We start from the raw sequence: 15,464 nt of genomic DNA, 5'->3' as shown, positions 1-15,464 counted from the left end.
AAGGCAAGCACTCTACCACTGAGCCAACTTCCCAGCCCTCCTGTGGATTTTTAAATGGAGAGTGGACTCAGAGGAAAGGAAGAGACACTTCTCATATGCACATATGATTCTCATACTAACCAGCCTTCTTGGGCCTCAAGAGATGGTGAAAACAGAGAGGAGCAGCAGGCCAGGCTCAGGGACTGGGCTGGGTTTGGTTACATGGGCACTGCTGGGATTAAAATAGTGCCTTTATGGAAGACAGAAGCTGCAAAGGCAGAGGTGCGGGGCAGGGGAAGAGTGAGGTGAGAGTGACTGAGTTTACCTCTATGAGGCAGTGACAGGCCCAGGGCTTACCTCAGAGGACCAGGGTCACAGCTCCAGCCACCAATGGGCCTCTCCCAGTCGTTGGCTTGGCAACTTGGCAGCAGCTTGCTTTTGAGGAAGTGGGGAAGTGAGCATCTGGCCAGCCCTCACCACGGAGGGCATGGACGGGGACCTGGACCTGGACCTGGACCTGGACCCGGAGATGATGCAGAAGTTCAGCTGCCTGGGCACCACCGACAAGGACATGCTCATATCTTTAGTTCCAGTGGCTGCTCAGTTTCCAGCTCAACCTGGCCGCCTTCGCCTTCTTCCTGGACATGACCAACTAGAACTTACTGACTCCTATTATGACTTTGAGAGCCCAAACATCAGCGAGCCCTCTATGTCCTTCGTTGAAGATGTCACCATAGGAGAAGGAGAGTCAATACCTCCTGATACTCGATTTATAAAAACATGGCGAATCCAGAATTCTGGGGCAGAAGCCTGGCCTCCAGGAGTTTGTCTTAAATATGCTGGGGAAACTAATTTGGACATGTGAACATGGTGATGGTGAGATTGCTACAGCCCTAGCAGAGCAGGAATGTATCAGGGGCAGTGGTGGATGTGCACCACCACAGGACTCTACTATTGAGATGTCATCTAGGTGATTCTCAGTGTGGAGGAGGGTGGACTTTTAGGAGTACCATAGCAGCTGTCATCTTTTGAAAAGGAATTCAACACACAGCCACATTGCAAAGTAGAAGGAAATTTCAACCAGTTTGCCTCTCTCCAAGAGAACCGACAATCAGATGAAAACAACCTAGAAGACCCTGGGGGTTCCGGGTTCGACGCAATCAGCAAAAGCACATGGGCTCCTTTTCCTGACCAAACCGAGCAAAATCAGAATACTCTCACAGAACTCTGTAAATCTGTTCCCCAGCAGTCATGCAAGCAACTTATCAATTGGGACTTATAGTAAGGGGCTCCACAGGCCTTACCCTTTGGCCAAGCTTAAATGGTGTCATCAAGAAGAAAAATTAACAAAAGACAAAAGTCCTGACTCCGGGGGGAAGGCAAGGCAAGGGGTTTCTCTGGATTATAGACCACATCACACAAATCCCTGGCTCTGATCATCCCCTATCCTGGAAGAATAGGAAAAAGCAGAACAGACTCAGTATGCATGTGTAAATGCTGGATCTCAGGAGTGGTACTAAAACTACCAAGAAGAAATCCATGAAGCCCTGCCCCCCTCCCCAAAAAAAGTGCCTTTATGAGCCCTGTTCAGGGCTCAAGTGCCTTTCTCTTCCCAGGAAACAAAAGTACAAGAGACTTCCAGGAACTGAGAAGTGGGTAAAATCTACTTCTAGAACAAGGAACAAACACATAAGAAAACCTGAGACCATTTCATCTTCCCTGAATGATTCCAGAGTACTAAGAATAGTGAGGTGACCTGGGATCATTCCTAGAAAACCATCCAGTGGCTTCAATCCCAGCTAGCCATGGACTACCTTTCCCATTCATTCTGCCAACGTACAGTAGTTCATGGGAGCCATGAGGCATGCATGGGGTTATCTGAAATACAGACATGGCCCCCTGCTCTGAGTTTTTGTCCCTCCATGTACTCCCCAAATATTAACTGGTCAGCTTTAAATCTACCACCCAAATCTGTATAACTTGCTTATCTGCCCATCTGTTCAAAATGGCTTTTAGGAGTTCCATATTTCAATTTAGGTCTCTTGAAGTACCTAGTATTAACCTTGCTGGACACTGTCCTAGTTACTCAAGAGGCTGAGATCTGAGGATCATGGTTTGAAGCCAGCCTGGGCAGAAATGACCCCATGAGACTTTAATCCCCAGTTAACCACAGAAATGGAGCTGTGGCTCAAAGTCGTAGAGTACTAGACTTGAGCAAAAGAGCTTAAGAGGGGCTGGGAAGGTGGCTCAGTGGTACAGTGCTTGCCTTGCATGCATGAGGCCCCTGGGTTCAAATTCCTCAGCACCACATAAGCAGAAAAATCCAGAAGTGGTGTTGTGGCTCAAGTGGTAGAGCACTAGCCTTGAGCTGAAGAGCTGAGGGACAGCCCAGGCTGAATTCAGGCCCATGACTGACCACCCCCCCAAAAAAAATTATCCTTAAACAGGGCTTTTTCAGACATTCTAAACCTGGTCGCCAAAACATAGAGGTGTTACTGATTCCAAATCAAAATAGTGTAAGAAACAGCATCCCATATTTAACGCACAAGACTCATTTTACATAGTTGTCACATTGTCCATGTTCTATAGTTCAATAGGAACTACAGAACTGTAGTTTTCTGATGTGTCCAATGTAAGGACAGTAGGGAACAAATGCTGTGGCTCTCCTTCTTGGTTCACTGTGAAAGCAGCAGAGATCCTTAGAGTCCATGATATTTCTGGCAGGAAACCAGGAGGATATATGGCAGAGGGTGGGTGAGTTATCATATGGAATTTCCTCACATGGTTATAGAAGCAAAGAAGTTCCATGTTCTACCACTTGCAATCTGGAAACTTGGAAGCCAAGGGCCTAATAACTAACTATAGGCATCACTGATGGAAATCTAAGGCCAGAGGAAACAAGCAGTGTGAAGCCATAAGGTAAGAAATCAAAGAGTAAATTCTTTCTTCTTCCACCTTCCTCAGTCCCTCAATAAACTGGATGATGCCCACCCACAATGGGGAGTACCATCTGAGTCCACCCATTCAAATACTAATCTCACCGAGGAAATACCCCAAAACACAGGATTTTCTTTTCTAAGGAAAATACCACCACTAAGAGGCAAACTTCTTAGATTAAGTAGATGATTATACATGTTGATAAATACTCTCTCCCAACCAGTAAACATAACTTACTTAGTTCTTGATTCCAAGGTCACAGGCACCATTGTATTTTGGGAGAATATTCAGATTAACTGCTGAGTTTAAACCAATACTGCATAGCTTCAAGAACATCAAGAATGCTAGTAACTGTAATTATCAAGCTGTCTTATGTAATCTTGAACTATGGCATAGACAGTGATATGACAGATATGAATGGTTTTAAAGTTAAAGAGCTTAATTCTATTATATATTAACAGTGACATTATTTACAAGACTCTCAAGCATGATTTATTAAAGATTGCTATGTAATCCACCTGGGCTTTTTTTATTGTGTGGTATACTTTAATCACCAGATTATGTCCATTTATCTCATAATTATTTGAGATCCCATCTTTGTACTTTAGCTTCTAAAATATATTGCAAAGGAAAATAGAGAATGACCTACAGGTTTATCTTGGAGTCCTAAATATCACAGAACAGGATATTTAAATGGCACTCCTCCCTGCTCAGATGCAATTACTTCTGTAAGGGACCCAAGGTTGTGAAGAGGTAATGTGTTAACAAAAAACAAAAACAAAATCTTGTTCCGCCTACTAATCTTAAAACAATGTTCCACTTATTAATCATCCCTATGAACCAGAGTGGGGAATATCAGCTCTTGGGATTATTTAATATATCACAGACACATAGGCTCCTTATATTCATCTGCCTGAACTGACCATTCTATTACTCCTGTGAATAATACTGTAAAGATCTAAATGCTAGCCGGGTGCTGGTGGCTCACACCTGTAATCCTAGCTATTCAGGAGCCTGTAATCCTAGCTATTCAGGAGGCTGAGATCTGAGGATCATGGTTCAAAGCCAGCCTGGGCAGGAAAGTCCATGAAACTCTTATCTCCAATTAACCACCAGAAACTGAGAAGTGGTGCTGTGGCTCAAGTGATAGAGCACTTGCTTTGAACTGAAGAGCTGAGGGAAGCACCCAGGTCCAGAGTTCAAATCTCACCACTGACAAAGAAAAAATGATCTAAATGCTGTTGGCTGAAAAAAAACCCACAAAACTACTGCTTGAATTCCAAATCTGGCTCCTGGTTCTTAATACTCTGCTATGAATTTAAATTCAGATGAAAGATCTATTATTAATCCTATACTCATTTTTTATTTTTTATAATCTATGTTTATAGATTATAACGTATCTATATAGAGATGTATATATATATATATAGATGTATAACACATCTATATTTATAGATTATAACACATGTATTCATAGAACACCTTTCTTCAGATAAAAAGGAGAAGATGAGAGACAATTTTAAAGTGCAAATCAGGTTCATTAAGATACTCACGTTTCAGGTGCACAGTGAAAAAGTTTATTATGACATTTCAAAACCCAGAAGAGAAGACAATGCACAAAAGCATCACAAAACTGTTACATAATATAAAAACACAAGAACTGAGCTACTCAAAGAATTATAGCTCAGGATAATCAGTGTATCACAGCAACACATTCAGTGCCACAGGGTAAGAAAATAGGATATTTTAAAGAAAAACCACTCAGCAGGACATACAAAGTTAACAACTTGGTACAAAGTTCTTAACGTGGAAATCAGTATTGATAGCATTTTTTATGAAGGGTGAGATCTTAAAACAAGTTGATTATAATAAATGATCTTAGGACTTACAATTTTAAAAAAAGATAAAATTGATATAGTTTCCCTTCCAGACTCCTTTGATAATGTTGGTATCAGTGTTTGATCTAGAACAATAAAGAAATAATGTCTTCATGTTGCTAGTTGCTTACATATTTACTAGGAACTTTTCAATCAATTCAGAGATAACTGAGTGTGTGGCCCTTCTGGAATAGAAGCTAAATGGCAGAATGTGATTTAGGAACTCTAAGACCTCTTTGTATTCCCATTATCCTTACCCTCTGCTTTTTTACAATCCATTACTCTGGTTACAAAGCAATTGTAAATGCTTTTTCAAAATTATTAAACATTTCCCATTATTATTAAGGGAAAATGAGTATACCATGGGATTACTTTCTCTACATCATACTTGTTCTATAAAGTAGCTAAATAGAAATAACTCTGACTTTTTACATGAAAGTTAATTCACTTATGGGATACTAATTTTAGAAAGGTAAACAAATTGTGTGAAACTTCTTACTAAGATGTACAGTTCAGGACATAAGCGAAGGAACTAAGAGAATGCTTTCCAAATTCCTGGACTGAACCTAAGAACAGTAACAACAAGAGGACATTTCAACTAGACATTTCAACCCTGAGTGATAAGGAGTTTAAGAAGAGTCTTAAACTGACAATGAATTAATTGAAGGCCCTTCAGTAATACTATAGTAATATTTCAATCCCAAACTTTAGAATTGTTCATGATCCTATAGCAGAACTTTAGAAAATACACTTGGTCCCTGAAAGTCATTTGATATATCTATATATTATTTTACCCACAGAAAATCCCAAACTACCTGCATAAAACTACAAAATTTCACAAAATAGTCTATCTTTAGTTTTCTAGGGCAACTTTTCATTCTGTCTTATAATGAGGAAGAGATAGTGACCTTTTCAGTTATTCACATGCCTGGGGCCTAGAAAGAAAATCAAGGTATAGATAATACAAACCAGATCATGAATTCAAACTAGGGACCTTGACTACAAAAATTTCAAAGCCAGTTTGTCTCTGAAGTTAGTAGATGAGGAATGACTGTTGGTCAATGAGGCATATTATCTGGACCATGCAGGACTTTAGACCACTAACTGTTTGCTCAGTTTCAAGTCAAGGGATTCAAACAGAAGAGACTGTATAGCTTCCTTGGTTCAAGCAAACAATCTCACACCTCAAAAAGAGTCTGTGATATCATATAGGAATGTGTACAAGTGCTATGTAGGCAAGAATGCAAAGAGACGCCAGTGACTGTCACCCCATACACACAAGAGTCAAAGCTGTTTGTGCCTAAATGTCTCTTCTCATTTTCCAAAACAGGCCACTAGGAACAAATGGTACTGGGATCATTGGAATGCACATATATATCTAGCTTGTGACTGGTTTTCAATACTTAACTCTCTACTTATTTCCCAAAAAGATAGGAGTGATGGCTGCCTGAGCACAACCAAACACACAATGAAGACAATGGCTTGCTCTCTGAACAGCATACACTTTAACAAGCTGCCCCTCACAATAGCAACAATGTGAAATCACCTTCCTACAGAGACTCACTTCCCAACTCCTTGCAACTGGCCAGACTATCACTCTTTCCTCTTCCTACAATTGGGTTTCTAGCATCCTACAATTTGGGCCATATGAAAAGAAACTAGTTCAAAGGATCATGTGGATTTTTTAGCCTCAAAAGGAATTGTAAATGGAAGCTTTAGTAGGGAGAAAAAACTGTGTGGTTTCTGGATATATGCTGCTGTGTTGTGATTAAAAATTGCTGGACGCAGTTGGCCTAAGTGGGACATGTGTGTTACCCAAACATGCTCTGTGCTCTTATCATTTTAGGCTCTTCTATGATGCTGGTCAAAGTGAGCCTGTTTCATTCCCTTCATTTCATAGTGAAAGCCAACTATGGAGTCTCAGTACTACAACTGGAACTGATTCCTTTGGTCTCTTTCTGATCATGCTTTTTCATAACATTAGAAAGTCCCAAAGAACATATTAAATCAATCCTTAGGTCAAGATTACACTTAGCTGATACTATTGGAAAGGTCAAAAGTGGACCTGAGAATTGTCCAATAAGCACAAGGAGAAATGGTAAGGCTCTGGCTTAAAGAACAATCTCAATGAACAAAATGCAAACTAAAGTACTAAATGAAGGCAGGATGGAAGCAAAATTCCAAGATCTATCCCATGGCTTTCCTTTCCTTCCACTTCTGTTTTCAATCTTTGCCATCCATTTAAAAGGCAGTTCTGAAGCAGCACAAAGCTAACTCATGTCCTTCCCTCTTCCAAAACAAATCTTTTAAGGTAAATACTAAGGTCACTCATCTCCATACTTTTAACTAAAGACTCTGAGGTTAATAGAACATTTTTCAGAGAAGCAGTCTTCAAAATTAAATATGAACAGAGGCTTTAGTGCTTGAGTTCCTCCTAAGGACTGGGTGGAGCGCATCAAAACCAAAATTTATATATTATAAATTTCAGTAACCCTAAGAATTCCCTTTGCCAGAAACATTTATTCATTTTTGTCTCTATCTGTTCATGAGGTGCTCCCAAATGTTCACCATTTAAAAAACAAAACAAAACCGGATTTAGTCCCTCCTATGTCTCTTAGGTTAAAAAGTTTTAAAGTGCATGAATCAATTTCTTAGAAAAAAAATAAGAAACTAATTTCAAGTTGCTGTCTATCTCTATGATAAAGCACATGTTATTCTGAGGATAGAGTCTGAATTACAGAGTCCTGAGGACATGTCATAAAGTGACAGATTAGAATGAAGTCTTTCCAGAGCAGCTTTATAATTAATGCTCACACAGCCATGAAGTTTAGAGAGGATAATAGCAGAGATCAAAGACGATAGTGGGGAATACAGCATGGTCTCCAAAGATGGAGACCAAGGACCATTTTGTGTGAAGGCCACCTCCTGGGTAACCCATGTTGAATAAATGGTTTAAAAAAAAAGAAAAGAAAACGTCAGGGGCTCTTGACATAGGAGATCCCTTGTTTTGCAGGAAACATTCTCGACAAGGCTAGAATTACCTTTGTTTCATAACATATAGTTTACAACTTTAAAATCTATATGCTAATTTTTCTAGAAAACTTTAACACTTTAAATATGTCTTATCTAAAAGCCCTCATCTCTCAAAAAATACCAAAACAAAAAGAATTAAAGAAATTTAATAACTAGCCAATCTATGTAAAGAATTCCAATCTTGCTAGGTGCCAGTGGCTCACACCTGTAATCCTGACTACTCAGGAGGCTAAGATCTGAGAATCGCCGTTCAAAACCAGCCTGGGCAGGAATGTCCATGAGTCTCTTATCTCCAATTAACAACCAGAAAACCAGAAGTGGTGCTGTGGCTCAAGTGGTAGAGCACTAGCCTTGAGTTGAAGAGCTAAGGGACAGCACCCAGGCCCAGAAGAATTCAAGGCCCATGACTGACAAAAAAAAAAAAAAAGAATTCCAAGCTCTGTCCTACCAAGAACAACTTCCAAGTAATGGTTAATATTTATTTGTGCTCCAGAGAACAGGATGAGGATGAAGAGAAATCATTTTCACTTCATTGGTTCTATAAACTTGAACAGGGAGGGACTGACAGCAAGTAGTATTTTGTTCTGTAAGTTCAATTATTTCAGCAACTTAATATGAGAACAGTGAACCCATCACACAGGATTTTCTTTTTAGCTACATTGTACTAACAGAACAAAGATACTCCATTGAAGAAGAAAAAAATAAATAAAATTCCACAGCCAGGACTTAAAAGAGTGACCAGATAGTAACAGACTGTTGGAAACAAGTCCCTCAGGCTTCCCTGATACTACACAACTAAGATTCTAAAAGATAAATGAGGAGAATCTCACTGCAGAAATCAAAAGTGAATCATATGTTATCCCCTGGGAGCTTGCTTTGTATGGCCTGCCAACTCCATTTAGAGAGGCAATCAGAAGTCAATAACAAATAGGAAACAAGCAAGTCTTTTGCTGACTGGAAAATAGCTCAGTAGAAAATTATTATACAAAGGTTACACTTAGCTAAGGCATGATCCAACTTCATTGACAAAGGAGTGGTCACTCAGCTATCTGATGGTATAAAGCACTGAAGGTTTGCTTTTCACTGCCCAAGTAGACTAGAACAATTTCTTATAAAGTGCTAAGTTTTGACCAGTGTACCCTCTACCAAACACATTTACAATGATAAAACATTGGAGGACAGATGTTGCTCAGAGACTGGGAGGCTGTAGAGCAGACACGTTTGTCCTACTTGGACACTATGCCACTAAGACTGCTGAAGGGTCATCTCATTAGGGAACTCAGTGGACTCCCTGCAGTGCCTATTTAAGGAAGAAGGAGAAGCTGGGTGGAGACATCCACACAATGAAGGAATAAGCCAAACAAGTCATCAGTGGAGGCAAAAACTTCAATAGCCCCAATAGTAACTGGCTAATACCCCTTCCTCAGAGAACAGGGTCCCTCACCACACAAAAATTCCTCATGGGGAGTGCTATGCTGTGCCAAAACTTGGACTAGGATGGAGTTATCCATCTTTGAAGGGGCAGACTCTTTCCAAAATACCACAGGGCTGACATGGTCACTTCCTGAGTCTTCCTACATCATCCTCTTGAACTTCACAGAAGAGGTGACTTCTGTAGCTTAGAGCAGGTGGGATGCCTTCTGAGAAACAGAAACTGTTTCAAGGGCAAAATGAAATGCACTAAACAAACCACATAAATAAAGTAATAAATAAGTCCATTCAATATGCAAAGAGAGTAACAGACTTAACACAGGAATAAGTAACAAGGAGACACAGATGACTGCTAAGGTCCCCATCTCCCTTTCTGCCTGAAGCCCTGGCAGCCACTGGCCCCAGCACCACCTGCACTCCGTGGCCCCCCTGGGCCTAAGGGGGAACAGAGAAAGAAAGGCTGTCAGCAGGGAAATGCAAACTTTGGCCAGGTAAAGAATACTTACAAACAGCAGCAACAGTGAAATTTCATTATTATCTTTCCTAAGAGGGACTTTGAACACCAGAAACTTCAGAAATATAGATGAGGTTGTACTGCACTTGGTTCCAAAGTAAAATTTCTAAATAACACTTCTACTGTAAACAAAACAGGTAGTGGGGAATGTAGGGTATTTGTTTTTTCTTTGTAACTTTCTCTCTCAGACAATATTCTTCCTTCTTTGAGTCTACCAAAAAAGTAGAGGGGAGGGGAAAGGAGGGGAGGGGAGGGGAGGGGAGGAGAGGGAAAAGAAAGAGTAACACTTGACTTTCAAAGAAGGGGATTCTGAGGTCAACTGAGTACCTAATTTCCACCGGTTCTTCAACTGCCTGCACCATGGTAAGGGAAACTAATTCCGGAAACCGGAAGTGATGGAGGCTGTTTTTCTTCCCAAAAGGTCTTAGGTTATATTCATCACCAGTTTAGATTGCATGAGAGTTCTTAATGTATAGCAAAACCACAGACTTGGGGAAGAGAAAAGAGGAGGATTCTAACCACCAAGAATGAGAATATCCCTCCAAGGCAGTGAGGTCTCCCAGCCGTGCTAAAGACCAAGAATACCCAGCAGGCAGGAATATGGCAGTGGTGAGAGGCTGGATAGAGATTTCTCCATCCAAGATATTGGGCTCTTTCATAGACAATGTGCTTTTCCCTCTACTGGCACCTCAAAAGTAGAGGATGGGTGCCACTAAATGCATTAGGCTCTGGAAAGGAGCAAGCAGCAATCTGAATGATAAACTTTGTACCAACACAAATTAGTTTCTACAAGACAATTTCTACCTTCTTTTAAGCTTTTGCCTGACAGATGCCTTCAGAAAGGGATTTTGCTGGAGCCTGAAGCAACAAGATCGTGAGTCAGGGACCACAGAACAGGGGGCACTACACCACCACCTGCAGAAGCCAGAAGGGAAGAAAGCTACACAGACTCGTCACTCAGGCATACCAGGCAGGATGTGAGGCTCAGGAGCCTCACACACTCTCCTCTTGCCTATCCACAAGAGGCATCAGCTGGCAGCCTGCTTCCACCAGCAAACACAGCCTGCCCCTGGGTGAGTGGCCTTCAGCTAGTGTAGTAGACGTGGAAGTAGAGAGTCTTGTTGCGGAGCAGAGAGTACGAGTTGTCAAACTTGAGCAGGTAGATGCCCTCCCCAGGGTAGTCATGGCTGCCAGCCTGCACGTCTCGGTGGCTGTCCCGCCGATACACAGGCATGACCTCCCCGTAGCGACCCCTCAAGGAGCTCCTGGAGCCTCTCTCCACATCTCCCACTGGGACAGGTTCTGCAGGAGCAAAAGGGAAGTATTTGGATACTAGTGCCAGAGACTGCATACAACCTAGCTGAATATGAAAGCCCAGCCTAACCTTCACCTGGTAAACAATATGCCTTTCCATGAGCATGTGGGAATGTCTGCCCATCTTTTTGCTCATCATAGTATATAGGAAATGATACTAACAGTCAGTACTCCAGAGTCCAGGAGTGCTGAAGTCAATATATTACCTCTATTTTTAAAAAGGGGGTGCAAGGGAAGGGGCAACATTGTCTAAAAAGAAACATATTCTTTACCTGATTTACATAACTGTAACCCCTCACCTTTATAATAACAATAAAAATAAATTGTAAAAAAGGGGTGTCCCACTGGGTACTAGTGGCTCACACCTGTAATCCTAGCTACTTAGAAGGCAGAGATTTTAGGATTGCGATTCAAAGCCAGCCTGAGCAGGAAAGTCTGTGTGACTCTTACCTCTACATAGCCACCAGAAAACCAGAAGTGGTGCTGTGGCTCAAAGTGGTAGAGTGCTAGCTTTGAGTAAAAAAGCTCTGGGACAGCGACCAAGCCCTGAATTTAAGCTCCATGACTGGCAAAGTAAAAAAAGCGGGCAGGGAGGAGTCCCATCTCAAATGCTAATAATATCTCACTGAAAAATAGTAGCTTAGCCTGATAAGCTCCAGAAGTGCCTGAATAATTCCAAGGGAGAAAAGGTATTTACAGGGGAAGATATAAAATCCTTTCATTCAGAGATAAAAGGACTAGCTAACAGAAATAGGAAATACAGATAAACACATCTTACAGAGTGATCCCAACACTTTCTCTAGGCCCTGAAAGCAGCAAACAAGACCTAAGGTTTGAAGAAGTGAAAAGAATGATCCTAAGATCATAAGAAAAGCAAGTAATAAGGCTAACCTATTTTTAGATTACCTACAAAAATGCCTTAAAACCACACTGCACAGTCAGTACAAATAACTACAGGAATGAAGCAAAGAGATCACTTTTTTTTTCTGGTTGGTCCTGGGGCTTGAACTCAGGGCCTGGGTACTGTCCCTGAGCCTTTGTGCTCAAGGCTAGCACTCCACTTCTGGCTTTTGTGGTCAATTGGAGATAAAGAGTCTCATGGACTTTCTTGCCCAGGCTGGCTTTGAACCACTGTGATCCTCATATCTCAGCTTCTTTAGTAGCTAGAATTACAGGCGTGAGCCACAAGCTCTTGGCTAGAAACTACTATTAAAACTGCTCTGTGCATGAAATAAAGAAGGAAGGAGAATGGGTACAATTAGCAAATTATAATCATCCAGTTTTGTTTTAGGCCAAGAATAAACATCCCCAAACAGAGAAATATAGAATAATCTCAGGTCTGGATGTGATCTGGAAAACCCCTACTTACCCTCTCTCTGTTCCTGCACCAAGCCTATCCCATAGAGAGTCTGTGAAACAATTAACTTCTGATTAAAGGAAGGATACTTTCAATTAAGGCATTATCAACCCTCTTTGAGGGCTGACTTTCAGTTCTTCACATGCATTCTGTACAACCCAGGAAGTGATCACTAACAATTAGATTGAGCCAGAAAAGAAAACTGCAAGGATGTTAAAATTAAATTTACCTTCAATTTCTTCCTCTTCCTCATCTTCTTCATCCTCATCCTCACTGGAATCACTGACCTGCACAGTTATATCAGTGCTAGTGACAGGGGTCCAGTCAAAATAAACTCCAAAGCCAATGTCATAGTCATCAGTTGCAAATTCCCAGCAGACACGCTTCCCCTTTGGGTGAGTAGGTACCCGGATGGTCACTACCTCACCACGCTTCACCACCAGACGGTTGTTTTTCTCTTTACCCAGCTTGCTTTTGAATTCCTTCACCTTGGCAAGGGTCCAGATGCATGGAGGAGCCATCAGAGGTGGGCAGGCTGAAATGAGAGACATCTTACAATTGAGAGACTACAAGGAAATACTCCCCTAGGTGGCATTTTGCTTAGGAAAATTGGCGTGGTCAAAGACATTCTTTCTTCTGGCTTCTCTCATTTTGTTTCCTTAACTCATTTTTCTTTCTTACCATCTGTCTGTGTTCCTTTAAGTATTTACTGGAAACCAACAGCAGCAACAAAGAACCCTCCTTTTTAACACTTCAAAAGGTCTCACCTTTTCTATGATCACCCAGAAGATCTGCAGATTCCAAATCAGCTGAGAGAACATCTATAGCTCCTGTATGCTCAGACTGGATCATAATGATGTCTCCAGATCTTGGTGGAACATGGTATCTGGCCATCTGCACAACAGAACTCAGGTTAAAGGTTAGATGAGAATGGCAGATTCCAACAAAACTCTTTCCTGATGAAGGCTGCCCTATTCTGCCCTGATTTAATGTGAGATTCCACATTATGCCTTCTAAGTACAAGTAGTTAATAAATTTTATGTTTTAATGTTACCAGAGAATATTTAAAATGAAAAAAAAAATAGCAGGTGTGTCAGTACTGGGGCTTGAACTCAAGGCCTCAGTGCTGTCCCTGACCTTTTTGCTGAAGGTTAGTTCTACTACTTGAGACAGGGTTTTACCTTTGGCTTTGTTTTGTTTGTGGTTAATCAGAAGTAAAAGTCTCACGGACCTTCCTGCAGGGGCTGGCTTTGAACCATGATCCTCAGATCTCAGCCTCTTGAGTAGCTAGGATTACAGGCATGAGCCACCAGCACCTGGCTCATATTCTTTCTTCTCTCTTACAATTTTATAAAAGTTACATAATATTTTTTAAAATTCTAACCCCTTTGCAAAATCCTTTTCCCCAATCATCTTCTCAGCTTCCAACAATGCTTCTGACCAAGCCTCAGTCTCATCTCAGCACCCCCAGTGGCTCCTCACTTGGAGTTCATTTGACCCCTACTCTGTCACACAGCCTCCTGCTACATGAGTTTCTTCTACTATATCTAGGGTTACTTCCCAGCCAAGGTTACTTCTACATCCCCGTCAGTAAGCTCCCACTGAAGAGAGTACCTAATTTCAAGTTCTCTTCCCTCTCTCTCACCTATACCTTGAGGTACAGGGTATCATCACACCCTCTGTATCACTAATAGTGTTCTATTAATGACTGCAATTTCCTCTTAACACCAGCCTCAGAATTCTCTCTTTTTTTTTTTTTTTTTTTGGGGGGGGTGGTCTGGTCGTGGGGCCTGAACTCTGGGCCTGGGCACTGTCCCTCAGCTCTTCAGCTCAAGGCTAGCGCTCTACCACTTGAGCCACAGTGCCACTTCCGGCTTTTTTTTTTCTTTTTTGCTTATGTGGTGCTGGGGAATCGAACCCAGGGCCTCATGCATGCAAGGCAAGTGCTCTACCACTGAGCCACCTTCCCAGCCCCCAGGTTCAGAATTTCTATCTGCAAGTATATTTGCTGCCAGGTACAGAAGAATATAAATTATTTGCATGGAAGTATAATCAAAGACCTTACTAATCATGGAGCAGCCTGCGATCAACCTACAACCAACCTACAATTTAGATTGTGCTCCTTGTTTCATGTTATATCTATATTTCTTGTCCCTTCTCCAGATGGTAGGCAACTGAACAAGAAATCTATGCCTAATGCTACAGGGAGAGCACAGCAGTGAGTCAGCAATCCAGTTCAAAGCTGGAATTTATTTGTGAGAAATTATAGGTCAAGTGTGTAATGTTCCCACTCTATACTCTCACAATATCTGTTTCAGAAGAGCACGTAAGCCCTCCATTTCTTATCTGCAGTGCTAAGTGAAGTGAATCAGACTTTGTCTAGAATGCTTAAAGGAATTCTTCCTTTTTCAAAAGGCTAAACAATGGTTTTAGCTTCCAGTTAATTTATATGAGTAGTCTTACTAAGGTAATTAACAGCTCATAGCCTCAATTTCCTTATTTGTTAAGTGGGAACATAGCGGTATTTGTTTCAACCAGGTGGTTCCTAGAAATAAATGAAATGTTACAGGCAAAATGTTTACAAATTATAAAGCCTTAGACAAAAGTTACTATAATGACATAGTGCCAGTGGGTATTATAACACCTGTGCCAATTGTTATAATATTTACACTAATAATAATCCAAGGAATTCCTACATTCCATACCTGTGATGGCAAGGGGCCACTACTAACCAACATCACCTCTTTGGAATCTTTACCTTAAATACTAAATAAACCTATCACAGGAAAAGGAGGTTAAAACACAATCCAATGATTTAAGACTCGTACAGCAAGAGGACTTTAGATAAATGTGAACATTCCTCCCATTTCACTTTCCCTAAAGGGAACAAAGAGAGTTCTGGGAGCCACTGTCTGTCTAATCCATCCATTATGTGCCAAAATACTGGTGCCACAAGGTCCTTCTCTTTATTTTTTATTGAACTCAGGGCCTTCTCCTTACTAAGCAACAACTCTACCATGCA

General features: G+C 41.2%; 1 protein-coding gene and 1 pseudogene across 3 annotated transcripts in view; one reads left to right on the top strand and one right to left on the bottom strand.

Moving 5' to 3' along the window:
• The first annotated feature begins 466 nt into the window (after positions 1 to 466).
• Positions 467 to 1,720, top strand: LOC122118736 (annotated as a pseudogene).
• Positions 1,721 to 10,855: 9,135 nt separating this feature from the next.
• The window catches only part of Tmed8 (transmembrane p24 trafficking protein family member 8), a 33,496-nt gene continuing 28,887 nt past the window's right edge, over positions 10,856 to 15,464 (bottom strand). For all 3 annotated transcript variants that reach the window (XM_042692659.1, XM_042692660.1, XM_042692662.1), the window contains 3 exons: positions 13,210 to 13,336; positions 12,672 to 12,977; positions 10,856 to 11,073 (listed from right to left, as the gene is read on the bottom strand). In XM_042692659.1, coding sequence (XP_042548593.1) covers positions 10,856 to 11,073; positions 12,672 to 12,977; positions 13,210 to 13,336 — 651 coding nt within the window. The remainder of the gene's footprint in view (positions 11,074 to 12,671; positions 12,978 to 13,209; positions 13,337 to 15,464) is intronic.

The sequence above is a fragment of the Dipodomys spectabilis genome, unplaced genomic scaffold (assembly GCF_019054845.1).
Source record: "Dipodomys spectabilis isolate Male_0828 unplaced genomic scaffold, ASM1905484v1 ptg000157l, whole genome shotgun sequence".
Taxonomy (NCBI): Eukaryota; Metazoa; Chordata; class Mammalia; order Rodentia; family Heteromyidae; genus Dipodomys; species Dipodomys spectabilis.
This window is presented reverse-complemented; position numbering and strand designations above follow the sequence as displayed.